At 37.2% G+C, this 14,468-nt stretch overlaps 1 protein-coding gene across 1 annotated transcript in view; it reads right to left on the bottom strand.

Annotated features, from left to right (window-relative positions):
• MAN1A1 (mannosidase alpha class 1A member 1) overlaps positions 1–14,468 on the bottom strand; it is a 169,752-nt gene that overhangs the window by 12,354 nt on the left and 142,930 nt on the right. Inside the window, exons 8-9 of the mRNA XM_020899685.2 lie at positions 13,184–13,277; positions 5,332–5,447 (exon numbers count right to left, since the gene is read on the bottom strand). Of these exons, the coding sequence (XP_020755344.2) occupies positions 5,332–5,447; positions 13,184–13,277 (210 nt within the window). The remainder of the gene's footprint in view (positions 1–5,331; positions 5,448–13,183; positions 13,278–14,468) is intronic.

The raw sequence follows: 14,468 nt of genomic DNA, 5'->3' as shown, positions 1-14,468 counted from the left end.
ATTTCTTTCAGAATTTTCCACAGTTTATTGTGATCCACACAGTTGAAGGCTTTGGCATAGTCAATAAAGCAGAAACATATGTTTTTCTGGAACTCTCTTGCTTTTTCATTGATCCAGTGGATATTGGCAATCTGATCTCTGGTTCCTCTGCCTTTTCTAAAACCAGCTTGAACATCTGGAAGTTCTCGGTTCACGTATTGCTGAAGCTTGGTTTGGAGAAGTTTGAGCATTACTTTACTAGTGTGTGAGATGAGTGCAATTATGCGGTAGTTTGAGCATTCTTTGGCATTGCCTTTCTTAGGGATTGGAATGAAAACTGACCTTTTCCAGTCCTGTGGACACTGCTGAGTTCTCCAAATTTGCTGGCATATTGAGTGCAGCACTTTCACAGCATCATCTTTCAGGATTTGAAATAGCTCAACTGGAATTCCATCACCTCCACTAGCTTTGTTCATAGTGATGCTTTCTAAGGCCCAGTTGACTTCACATTCCAGGATGTCTGGTTCTAGGTCAGTGATCACACCATTGTGATTATCTGGGTTGTGAAGATATTTCTTGTACAGTTCTTCTGTGTATTCTTGCCACCTCTTCTTAATATCTTCTGCTTCTGTTAGGTCCATACGATTTCGTTCCTTTATCGAACCCATCTTTGCCTGAAATGTTCCCTTGATATCTCTAATTTTCTTGAAGAGATCTCTAGTCTTTCCCATTCTGTTGTTTTCCTCTATTTGTTTGCATTGATCACTGAGGAAGGCTTTCTTATCTCTCCTGGCTATTCTTTGGAACTCTGCATTCAAATGGGTATATCTTTCATTTTCTCCTTTGCTTTTCGCTTCTCTTCTTTTCACAGCTATTTGTAAGGCCTCCTCAGACAACCATTATGCCTTTTTGCATTTCTTTTCCTTGGGGATGGTCTTGATCCCTGTCTCCTGTACAATGTCATGCCAAATTCAGACTTAAACTGAAGAAAATAGGGAAAACCACTAGACCATTCAGGTATGACCTAAATCAAATCCCTTATGACTATTCAGTGGAAGTGAGAAATAGATTTAAGGGACTAGATCTGATAGAGTACAGTGATTAGCACTTGATAAAATCCATGTATTATCATCACATCACCACTGTGGTAACACATGAATTAAATTCCTCCCTAATAATTCTATTAAAAAGGATATTAATATGTGATGAATATGTATTTTTTTTTTTTTAAAGAAAACAGGTCTTTAAATTTGGGAGAAATGATTTTACAAAAATGACTAAACATCTTTGGTTATTTCTGCCCCAGAACTGTTGATATTCTTCTGTGTATATAAAGAAAATAAGCCTTATTAGAAAAAAAACACAGTTGTAGTGTAAGGGCTTGGCATTGCTATTTTTATTACTTAAATAGGAAACATCCCCCCACACCCTCAATTATTAATACTTCTTGGAAGGAGAAGGGCTATGACTGTGCCTATAACTGTTATAGTATCATCAAAAAAGAGATTTTAGGAAGCACATTTGAGAATACAGGCATACCTTTTTTTATTGTGCTTTGCTTTATTACACTTTGCAGATACTCTATTTCCACAAACTGAAGTTTTGCTGTGACCCTGTGTTAAGAAAGTCTATCAGCATTGTTTTTCCAACAGCATTTGCTCTTTTCATGTCTCTGGGTCACATTCTGATAATTCGCAATACTTCAAACCTTTTCAATATTATTGTATTCATTATGGTGAATTGTATCTGTGATCTTTAATGTTACTATTATGACTCAGATGATGGTTAGTATTTTTAACCAGAGTGTATACATTGCTTGCTTTATACATACTGTTATCATACACTTAATAGCCTAAAGTGTAGTGTAAATATAACTTTATATGCATGGGACAACCAAAAATTTCATGTGAGTTGCTTTACTATGTTACTTGCTTTATTGCAGTGGTCTGGAACTGAACCCACAATATCTCTGAGGCATGCCTGTAGTAAATACAGACAAAATTGTGATAGAGAAGAATGAATGAAAATAAATGCATAGGTAGATAAAACCTCTTCTACCTTTATTGGAAATAAACAAATGAAACCAAGATGGTAGGAAATAAATGAACACACTACTGTGCTCATTAACTGCGGTTAAGCTAATTTTATTGATAGTCTAGTTATTACATTAATATTTCATTCTTATTTAATGCAACTGAACATCTTAGATATTTACACTTCTCATAGCACAAATTGCAATAAAGTCCTTCAAGCAGATACTTGTTCATCACCCAAGAAATTATTCTTTCTACATGGCAAGAGTAATAGCTTTGAGCATGCATTACAGAAACATTATTACCATGTTATGGATCCTGAATAAAGTACTATATTATTTTTGGCATGATTCTGACCAAGTCACTATCTCTCAAAACAAACTACAGTGAAGTTCCAAGACTTTTGAAACAATGTTTGTGTGGCAATGGGAAAATGTAAATAAATATAAAGGAGGAAAAATTAGTCTTCAGTTGTGTCAAGCCTATAGAGAATTGATTAGGGAAAAAAAAGTTGTATATTTTGTGATTTCATTCTCCTATATTTGAAAAAAATTAGTTCGATGTGCCTCTAGAATCCTAAATGCCTAATACATCATCTGTCCAGGTCAGTCCAATGGACCTTCTGGCAGCATGAGAATCTATCATCATGGATTTTTAGTATGGCTTCCAGATGAGGCCACATAGCAGCCGGCTAAAAACTCAGAAGTATCTGTTACTAACACAAACCAAAAAAACATGCCATTCTGGGATTACATGATTTTCAAAAGGCACTAGAAGCTTACACGTCCAGTAAATTAACTGTCCAGAACAACATTGCAAGGGATTCTCTACTTCATAACAATGATCTTTTAAAGTACAACCAGGTGGTGATAGTGCTAAAAAACTCGCTTGCCAATGTAGGAAATGTGAGACACAGGTTCGATCCCTGGATCGGGAAGATCTCCTGGAAGACGGCATGGCAACCCACTCCAGCATTCTTGCCTGGAGACTCCCATGGACAGAGGAGCCTGGTGGGCTTCAGTCCACAGGGCGGCAAAGAATCAGACATGACTGAAACGACTTAGCAAGCACGCAAGCAGCAAAATAAAACCAGCACAAAGAAACTTTACTATGTAAGACATGACTACTTCTTCAAATCAAAAGTGTAATTGTTCTAACTTTGCTTTCTAAGTTGAAAAACACAATATGGATTGAAAGTGTTTTTACTATTAAGAGAAAGAGGAAACACTTTGACTTCATTTGCTCTTAATGGATTTTCCTGTCAATGGTTTGTCTAAATACAATATGTTAAGAGCTGGGTGGGTATAGTTCTAGAAACCAAGGGAAAAGTATTTCAAAGAGTCTTTTAAAGTTGTATTTCCTAGAACATCAAGATCTTAGGGGGCCACTTTTAAGATTAGAATAATTAAAATGTCTGCCAGGACAGTAATTAAAAATGATATGATGGAAACCATACTGTATGGAGAACTCCCTGAGTTAAAACCTGAAACCTCATAGGAATAAAGAAAAAATAAATCTGCAAGAGGGCATATGGACCATATCCTAATCTGCTTTTAATGTTTATCAAGTGTCTTAAAGGCTGTGCGAAATGAAGGCCAGTGTTCTAACTAAGGTGTCTGGTTCCTATATTAAAGAGCTGCATCTGCTCTGTGTAGTAAAGTTCACTATTGACCTTGGAGGGAACCAGTGTAATATTAAATCTAGAGAGAGGGGATATATGTATGCATGTGGCTGATTCACTTCATCGTACAGCAGAAAGCGACACGACACAGTAAAATAATTACATTCCAATTAAAAAGTGGTGACGGGAAAACTGGACAGCTACATGCAAGAGACTCAAACTGGACTACTTTTTCACACCATATATAAACATAAATTCAAAATGGATTAAAGACTTAAGCGTAAGATCTGAAACTATAAAGCTCCTAGAAGAAAATGTTGGCAGTGCATTCTCTAATATTGGTCCTAGAACTGTATATTTATATTTATATGACTTCCTTGGTAGCTCAAATGGTAAAGAATCTGCCTGTGATGCAGGAGACCTGGGTTCAATCTGTGGGTTGGGAATATCCCCTGAGAAGCGAATGGCTATCCACTCCAGTATTCTTGCCTGGAGAATTCCATATATCATTTTTTGATCTGTCACCTTAGGGAAGGAAAATAAAATCAAACAAGGGAGACTACATCAAACTAAAGAGCTTTTGCACAGTGAAGGAAACGAACAACAACAACAAAAAAAATGAAAGGCCACCTACTAAATGGGAGAAGATATTTGAAAATATATCTGATAAAGGATTAAACAAAATCCACGAAGAACTCATACAAGTCAACAAACAACCCGATTAAAATGGACAGAAAACCTGAATAGACATTTTTCCAAAGAAGCGAGCTGACAGAGAGATGGCCAACAATCACATGAAAAGATGCTCAACATCACTCATTATCAGGGAAATGCAAGTTAAAACCACAATGAGCTATCACATCACACCTGTCAGAATGGCAATCATCAAAAAGACAACAGGTAACAAGTGTTGATGAGGATATGAAGAGAACATGGTTGATAATACTGTAATAACTTTGTATGGGGACAGATGGTTACCAGACTCACTGTGGGAGATAATTTCATAACATACACAAATGTCAAATCACTATATAGTACATTTGAGATTAATATACTATCATACATCAACTACATCTCACTTAAAAAAAAAAAACTAACACAACATTGTTAGTCAACTATACTCCAATGGAAAATAAAAACAAAAAAACTATTTAAGGAAACAAACATATTATATATTTACCTAATACACTACTTAAAACACAGTAAATCAACAAATATTTGTTCCCCCTCATTCCTCTTCTATCACAAGGACCTTTGAAAACTATTAATAATCGTCCCTTACAGATTAGTTTGGTTACTTCACATTTTTATTTCAAAGTACTGTCCATAATATGGAAGTAGCCATTAGGACTGTCTGTAATCTTGGGTAATTTTAACTTACTTAATTTTTAGAATATAAATTCAGGATTTTACAATAATTTTAACTGTGACTTTAACAGGGAACTCACACTTGTTGAAGAAAAATACCTCATTTTCAGATGTGTGAATCCATGAAAAAACTTTTAACTGCCCTATTAGAACTAAACCATATCATGTATGATTATTATTGTTGTAATTGTACTAGCACATATTGAATTCTACCTAACTGGAAATATTTTGCAACCTACTCATGTAGTATTTCATTTTTCCATTAAAGCTTGATTAATATGCAAGTTATAAGTTAGCTGAGTGCCAATAATGATTTAAATTTGTGTTTACCTTAATAGCATCAAAATACATTTTCTTAGCCTGGAGATCTGTCTTGTCAGACATTAACCATGCCTTTAGCAAATATTCATAAAAACTGTCTCCAAGTCCTCCAACTGATACATGATCTGCAAAGAGAAGAAAATGAATTTTAGAGTGATTCAGACTTTAATTCAGATAATACAGTAAAATCACATCAGTAAGTAGGATGCAAAAGCCTAAGTCAACAGCAAGTCAATGTTACATTTAAATTCCAACAAATCTCCTGTTTTCAGAAAGATATTCTGAAATGAGCAGATGTGCTGTTAATTAATGTGATATACTTTAAATAATAACCACTGTAGTTTTATAAACATGCAGATAAAAAATAACCCTAATTCTAAAATTCTCATTAGAAAAAAATACTAAATTAAAATGTTTCACTATAAATCAGAAATTTTAATTGCTTTATCTCTCAGTAAGATAATAAATCATGTCAAAGCTATGAGTATCATTATATCTTACAAAAAAAGAAAAAAAAAATCTGGCTTGAAATATAACCAGAAACTCCTCAGTTTCTTGTAATTATTATTATTTGATAGCTTTTGTAGTATTATCAATCGGAAGGGTCAAAATTCTTTAGGGGAGGCCAGTAAGAAAGAAGACAGGGCAGAAGTTTTTCTTCCTAATACAGTCACCCCTCTGCATCTGTGGGCTCCCTGTAAGTAGATCCAATCAACTGTGGATTGAATATATGGGAAAAAAATTCTAGGAAGTTCCAGAGAGCAAAACTGGAACTTGCCACACACAGCCAAATATGATTTTAATGGCATTTATACTGTATTTACATAGCATTTACACTGTATTAGGTATTAACGGTAGCGCAGTGGTAAAAAATCTGCCTGCTAGTGCAGGAGACATGGATTTGATCCCTGGGTTGGGAAGATCTCCTGCAGGAGGAACTGACAAACCACTCCAGTATTCTTGCTGGAAAACTCTTGTGGACAGAGAAGCCTGGCGGGCTAGAGTCCATGGGACCACAAAGAGGCAGACATGACTGAGCAACTAAGCATGCACATGCACACAGGTATTAAAGGTACTCTAGAGATGATTTAAAGTATCTGGAGGACATGCATAGGTTACTTGCAAATGCTATGCCATTTTATATAAGGGAATGAGCATCCATGAATTTTGGAACTGTGGAGTCCTGGAAGCTATACTCTACAGATAGGAAGGATGGATTGTACTCCATTCCTACAATACCCCTCCACCGTCATTTATTATGCTAGATCCACTACATATATTATAAACAATCTTGTAACTTGTAGGTAGGTAATCCTCTTTAAAAATGAGGTAAGAGGCTTAGAGGAGCTAAATGAGATTTTAACACTGGTAGGTGCCAAGTGACTCTCCAGCCCACACAGGGTCTCAAATTTGCAATCACGTGCTCTCCAATATATACACCAACTGTATGTATTCTTTTGCCTACTACTTGAATTAATACATTTTCCAAGCATATTTACCTATAAAAACAGAGACACACTCTCTTTGAAAGATCATTCCGAGAATTCACAGACAATTTGAGCATTAATAGGATGGTCTTATTGGGGAAATTTGCATTTGAAGTTTCAAACCTTAAAACTAATTTTATGTATCTATTAAAAAAGTATTTGTTGACTTAGTTACACAAAAGTAAACTGATTTTTATACCATTATTCAAACAATTTTCTCCTGAGTCCCACCCAACAATGAAACTTGGACATTGGGACCTAAAATTGAAGAGGTAATAAGAATGAATATATTATCTTTCCCTCCTCAACCTTATCTTAGCCTTGGTCCCTATCTCACTAAGTGGCACCATCATACTGCCAGGTCTACGTAAGTCAGACATCAGATTCTCATTCTTTACTTCTCTCCCTCACTCCCACATTCACTGAGTTACTGAACTCTACTAATTTTACCCCCAATGTATCTCTCGAGTCCATCCACTCCTTCCTGTCTTCACTAATACAATTTTGATCTGAGCTACCACTATGCCTGAGTCTGCAATGGCAAATAATCTTGTCTCCTGCATCGTGACAACATTTTGCTATTTAAACTAATTAAAAAGTCAGCTCCTCAGTCCTACTAGTGCTCAAGAGCTACATGAGGCCTTGGCTACGGCACGGGAGGGAAGATACAGCACATTTCCGGCATCACACAAGCTTCCAATGGCAGTGCCATTCCAATCTATCCTCCACGTTAATGCCAGAGCAACTCTTAACATGTCAATCAGATCATCCTTTTCTTGATGCCTTTAATGTTCAAGACTCAAATCCTGGGTCTTTGGAGACCAGGGAGGCCCTGCATGATCTCAACCTTCCCTATATCATCCATCCTGCTCTCTACCCTCTAGATATATGGCCCTTCTTTTGGTTTCTCAAAACAATCAGACTCCTTCCCACCTCAGGGTCTCTCAAGGTGCTGTTCTCTCTGCCTGGAGCGTGACTCCTCTCCCCTTCCTTCAGGAATCCTTACTCACATTTCATGTGTGCCCATTAGGCACTCTCATCATGCACTTTCTTACAGCACATGTTTGCCACATCTGCACTTTCATAAAATGGTGACTTTTGTGTGTGTGTGTCTTCTCCATGAGATTATGGTCCAGGAGGGTAGGCACTAGACCTGTTATGTTTTCCAGCCCACGTCAACCCCTAAGAAGTATCTTGCACATAGTAGGTACTCAGTAAATAACTGATGAACAAAGCCCCAAATTCTTTTAAGTTAATCTTATTAAGGACTACATCTATGAAACCTAGAAGGGATATATTTTTAAGTTAATGTGTGATTTTCTTTTGCAGAAAGCCCAGAATTACAGTTTAAGTTTTATTGTAAAATTAGTATTTTTATAATTGTAAGGCTGAATCTTAAAATAGCAGTTTGACATGACCTTTACAATTTCCTAAATAAACCACCATAGAAACCTCTGACATTTACAAACTAAACAGACTAAGTACTATCTCATCAATAAGAAGCCTTGTTGTTATAAACATGATCACAGGAGACAAATGCAAGTGATGCGTGGTAAAGCAAATCTCTGTCCAGTTACTGTCAAAATAACAGGGACTAAATGAAGTAATAGGAAATGATGGCCATGATTCAGACATGTCCTTTAGAGTTAAAGCAATAAGAGTTGAAAACTAACAGCCAGAAACAGCTTCATTTTCTTCCCCCTTGGGTTATGATTCTATAATGGAGGAAGACACAAGCTTGGGCATTTGGTGATTTTTTTTAAAAAAGGAAAAGGGTTTACATATTTGCTTTAATGCCAGTTAGTTTTCTATTTTTTTTCACCTATTAAATTTTTATATTTGGAAAGAATCAAAATAAAGGAACATAAAGGAACATAAAGGAATATGGAGGAGAAACAAGAAAAACTCTTCTTTATAATTTAGCATTTCACTCACTAAGCTCTCCCCCATGTCTGGATGACTATTTGTGTTGGCAACAAAGTCCTGTGTAAACATCTTAGTGGCTGTAAGAGAGAACATGCCTCATTTTATCAGCAGGAAAGGACTGTCTACTGGAAGGACCATATATGGTATTCTTATTCCCAAATGCTCTAAACATAATGTATATGAAAGTCACTCAAATATTATACTCTTCTATAAAAGGGGTAATTTATTCTTTTCAATAGGAATAGGTCCCAGAAAAGGATGTCTGCTACTTAAAAAGAGAAAAAAAGATCAAAAGAATCAAGACAAAAAAGGATTACTCAATATCTTAACCCTTTAATTTTATAGACTTCATCTGAATGTGAACTTCCCTTTTCAAAGCAATCTTCCAATGATGCTCGTTACACCATATTTTATACATATATATAATTACTGTGTTACTATATGTATATATAATATGGTGTTACTATACACACACACAATGTTGTCTTTATTAACTGAAGAAGGGTGACAGTTGTTCTGTTTACAGACATGGAACCCCATCTTTGGCCTTAACAGTCATGACATATTATTAGTGATCAGGACTAGATGCTGCCTCTCAACCACAATTGAGGAGCAGGAGACAAATGGTTCAGAGAGGAAAAACAGAACCATTACTAAAAGCAGAGGCAGGAGTCAGACTGGATACACACTGCATGAGTATTCACAAAATTCAAGTAAACTTCTACTAGCTGTAAGACATTACGTGATGGGTTAACAAATATGACGAAGTCACTGTCCTCAAAAGTTCTGGATGCCTAGGAAGATGGATACGTATATGAACCATTAGGAAAAGGATTGTGATAGGAAGGTACCCAAAGTGTTGGGATGGGGGAGGAAGATGGGGGCAAGCAGAAGAGGAGTGGGTGAACAATTGCCAAACAGTGTCTTGAAGAAGGCTATGTAGAAGAAAGGGTGATTGAGTTGGTTCTTGATAGGATTAGAAAAACAGGAAAATGGCTGAGGGAGAAGGCACAGAAGACAAGCCCCAGGTACGGTCAAGCAGAACTTGATTAATGAATTAAAAAAAGTGCATCTTCCTTGTGGCTGGAACACTGGATGGGGATGGGGGAAGAGAGGCAGGAGATGCATGAACCCTATTTGTTTTTCCATCAGGAAATTGGCCCATAAGCAATTCAATTACAAAGGGCCCTTTGTACCAGGAAACATGGACCAATACATAGTACACTGGTGACCCAAAAGGTGAAACTGAGATGTTCCAGAACAACTGACTCTTTCTGTCCTTCATAGTGACCTCTAAATTCTATAACACAGGAAGGAAACAGCAACTCACAGAGACTCTTCTTTAACTTTTGAAATCTTTCATGAGGAGAACTTAAAAAATACTTTTCCTTTCAGAGAATCGTATCTAGTTATCTTGAATTGAGAAAGTTACTCAAGTTCTATTTTTCCCAAATATTATGGTGGCCCTCACATTTTTGACCTCAGTATGCTTTAACACTCTTAAAAATGAATAAGCATGGTGAAGAATTCATTTATGTAATATCTATCAATATTTGGGTTTCCCAGGTGGTGCTAGTGGTAAAGAGCCCACCTGCCAATTAAGGAGACACAAGAGGCGTGGGTTCGATCCCTGGGTTGGGGTTGGGAAGATCCCCTGGAGGGCACCCCACTCCAGTGCTCTTGCCTGGAGAATCCCACGGACAGAAGAGCGTGGTGGGCTACAGTCCAAAGAGTCGAGTCGGACATGACTGGAGCACCTTAGCATGCATGCACATCAATATTTACCATATTGGAAATTTAAACAGAACTTAAAATATTTTTATTAAAGTAATAATATACCCATTATGTTAATATATAGGCTTTTCAGAAGAATATGCTATATTTTACCAAAAAAAAAAAAATAGTGGGAAGACAGACACCGTTTTACATTTTTGCAAATCTCTCTAATGTTTGCTATACTAGAAGACAATTGGATTTTCATATCTGCTCTACCTTCAATCTGCTGCTATATGTTGTACTGGCTGAAACATATGAAGAAAATGCAGCCTCACACATTTATATAGTTGGAAAGCAAAAAGTATTTTGATAGTCTTTTCAGATAATTGCAGATAATTTTTTTGGTACTAAAACAAAACTTGACAAGTGGTTAAAGTTTTTAACAGTTACAATGTGGAGTTAGAACTCACATCAATCAATTTTTGTACTATTACATTAAAATCCACTGGGCCATCTTGCACTTTAACTGCACTTTTTCTCACACATGATTTTGCAACATCATATATGGTCATTTGGGAAATACTGGTTCTCTGAATTATGCACATCTTCCAGATGATGATACATTTGACTATATAGCATCAAAAAAACCATATTTGTTATATCAACACCAATCTTAGCAGAAGAATCTTTTAGTGTTGGTGAAAGGCATTAAGCTTATGGCGCCATGTGCAAATTTTTCAAAACTCTAATTATAAGCTCAAGTTTTATCTTTGGTAGAGACATTCTTCATTTTCCTTGAAGCAATATGCTCATTTTTGTGACATTTACCAATTACCCAAGTCTGAATAATCAGTTTGTCTTCAGTACTTCTTTCAAGTAACAATGATGACTCATGAAACAACACGGCAGCTAGTTCAGCTTGCAACTCAAATCACAACACAAGTGCTTTTCTATGAGGTTTTTCATCATGCAGCAGAAGCGTTTTGTGTCTTCTTCATTTAATCATACAGAATATTACAAAGATGTGATCTACTCAGTGATTGAGATTTACTAGAATCAGTAAATGTTTTGCTTCATAAACAGCATTCATGAGTGAAAGTGGCATCTTTTATTTGTTGTGGTTATCTGTAGTGAAGGACATAACCACAGGCAAATCTCATGTTACTGCCCTTCATTTTATTGCCCTTTGCAGATACTGAGTTTGTTAGAAGTTGGAAGTTTGTGAAAACCCTGCATTCAGCAAGTCCGGTATCATGACTCCAAAACACTTGCTCACTTCCTGTCCCTGGATCATAGTTTGGTAATTTTCCAATATTTCTAAGTCTTTCACTACTATTATATTTTTTATGGTCAACTGTGATTAGTGATCTTTGATGCTACTATGACTTGTTAAAGACTCAAAATGGCTAGCACTTTTTAGCAATAAAGTATTTTTACGTTAAGATAAGTATATTGCTTTTTAGATACAATATTGTACAATATTGTACTGCATGCTTAATGGACTACAGTATAAACATGACTTTTATATGCACTGGGAAATCAAAAAAATTGTGTCACTTGCTTTATTGTGATATTTGATTTACTGCAGTGGCCTGAAACGGAACCTGCAATGTTTCTGAGGTTTGCCTATTAGTATCTGGTGTCTCTGGCATGATTCTCACCATGGCTTCAGCAGTTTTACTCACCACTGCTTTTGCAACATAACTCCAACTGTCAACATGGTGAGAAGTGTTATTATAAAGATAGCTTTGATTGTGGAGATCCCCTGAGAGGTCCAGAGAACATCTAAGGATCTAGCAGACCACGCTTAGGTTAAGTGGCAACCTTGATTGTGGAGTTATGATGTCAATGACAAGCCTTCCACAGACATGACTAATGCAGACATAGATTTCAGCACATTTTTTTCCTACTAAATTATTCTTTAAGAAAAATACTTGTAAAGTAACAGTGAGGCATACTCATCTAAGAATACCCTATTTAAATATAAAGAAAAAACTCTGGAGTAAAATCCCAAGGTGTCGCTAACATCCTTGGCAATGCTAGACATCTCACTTAGGACTCTTCATTTGCTCTCAGGTGCTGCTTAATCTGCCACTGTTTTCCCCAATCAGCCTGAGAACATGTCTTTCAGCTACTCTGAGTCTTTATATCCTTGGTCAAACTCCCTCAGGATATTAAGTGAGGGCTTCCAGCACAACACTTTCTCCTATGATAAAGGTAGCTCTCCTGGCAAGAAGCCTTTATCTGCCGCCTTAAAACTGACTAAAGAAAAGTACCCTGTTTACTCCTTCAATTTCTCAGCCCTTAAAGATTCAGGCTCCTCTTTCATCCTGGAGCCAAGCAGAAAGAGAAAATGTTACGAAACAGAATGCTGTAGCTACTCTGGGCAAACCCTGCTAGTCATCACCACCAAGAACAATTTTCTTATCTGCATAATCAGTTTGTTAGAGGCTATCATCCCCACACTACCCTAACCAGATCTTCCCTTTCTGATGAACACCTTTAAGTGTGCTTAATCAGGCTCACAGTTATGCATGAAAAATAAACAATCTAGTTCCCCTGGTAACATTTACAGTCTGCCTTACAACAGAAGCCTATTTATGAAGGGAACTTGCCCCTTTTCTAAGGATTCTCCAACAAGATTTGGGCTATTTTGGTGTTCCTTCTCTCTGTTAGTAGAACAGCGCTGGATACTATAAAAGAGTTAAAACAAGGCTTAACTCTTGACTTACACTGAGCCCACTGTCCACTATTGGGATTCAGATAGTTAGGGTAAAGTCCTTCTGGTTTCTCCAGGTTGTTCAGAACTGTTCGAATATTCATTACCTACAACAGAAAATGAAATGTTACTATGAAAAATCTAAAGAAAAAAACAAGTTTGGTGCCATTCTTCTCTTTCTTGATTACATTTTCCCCATGTTAGAATAACAGTTGATTTAAATGATGCAGTATTAGAACAAAGATAGTTGCCAACAGCTTACAAATAACAACAGTCAGTGAATATAGTCACACTGATTACCATATGCCAGACACCATATAAAGAAGTAGAATGTATCAGTGGATACACTGGATAAACAAAGTCATTACTGTTTTGGAGTTTGCATCCAGTGGAGTGAGACAGCTAAGAAACAAATAAATAGTCAAGTGGCAATAAAAGCTATAAAAAATACAAAGGGGTAATGGGACAGAGTGATGGGAGGTGGTGAGGCTGCATTCGGTTAGGGTGCTCTGGGGAGGTTACTGGGAGAGTGTTTAAGCACAAATAAGCCCTGAGAAGACAGTGGGTTTGGCAAGACCACAGAGACTGGAGGTGAGGAAGCAAAGGTAGACAGGACCCACACTGTGCAGGCCTCACAGATCATATCTTAATCTGAATAAGATGCAAAGCCATTGAAAACTTGTAATTTTACAGGATCAGTGTGACTGAGGGGTTAAGAGAGGGAGTGGTAGTCAGACAGCTGCTGCATACTCCAGGTGAGAGATGATGGGTCCCTGAACCAGGGTAATACACAGGGGATGGAGACAGAAGATTTCTTGATGGTTTGGACCTGAGGTTTATAAAAAGAGAAGAACCACGATGACTTCAAGAGTTTTGGTCTGAGCCCTTGGATAAACTGAGGCGTCTTTCCCCAGAGAGTCAAGACTAGAGTGGATGCAGGTCTGGGGGCTGAGTCTGAGGCATTTTAGGTGGGACTTGTCTGAGCGACCTCACAGTGAAGATGTTGAATAGGTACTTGGCTATAGAGCTTGGAGTTCAGGGGGCAGGTTGGGACTGGACTTACAGACGTGAAGGCAGTCAGCACACAGATAACACATAAAGTCATGAGTTGGGAGAATAATGCAGAGAGTGAAAGTAAAAAGAAGAACCCCCAGTTTGAGGGCTGGGGTTTTCCAGTGTTTAGAGGTTGGGGTGATAAGGAGGATCCAACAGAAGAGAGTGAGAAGGAAGCAACCCAGGGGAGGACTGTGTGTCTGCCTCCAGGGCCAGAGAAAGCCTCCTGGAGAAGGAAGTGATCC

This window comes from Odocoileus virginianus, chromosome 19, assembly GCF_023699985.2.
Source record: "Odocoileus virginianus isolate 20LAN1187 ecotype Illinois chromosome 19, Ovbor_1.2, whole genome shotgun sequence".
NCBI lineage: Eukaryota > Metazoa > Chordata > Mammalia > Artiodactyla > Cervidae > Odocoileus > Odocoileus virginianus.
The sequence above is the reverse complement of the archived record's forward strand: the minus strand, read 5'-3'. Positions and strand labels throughout refer to the sequence as shown.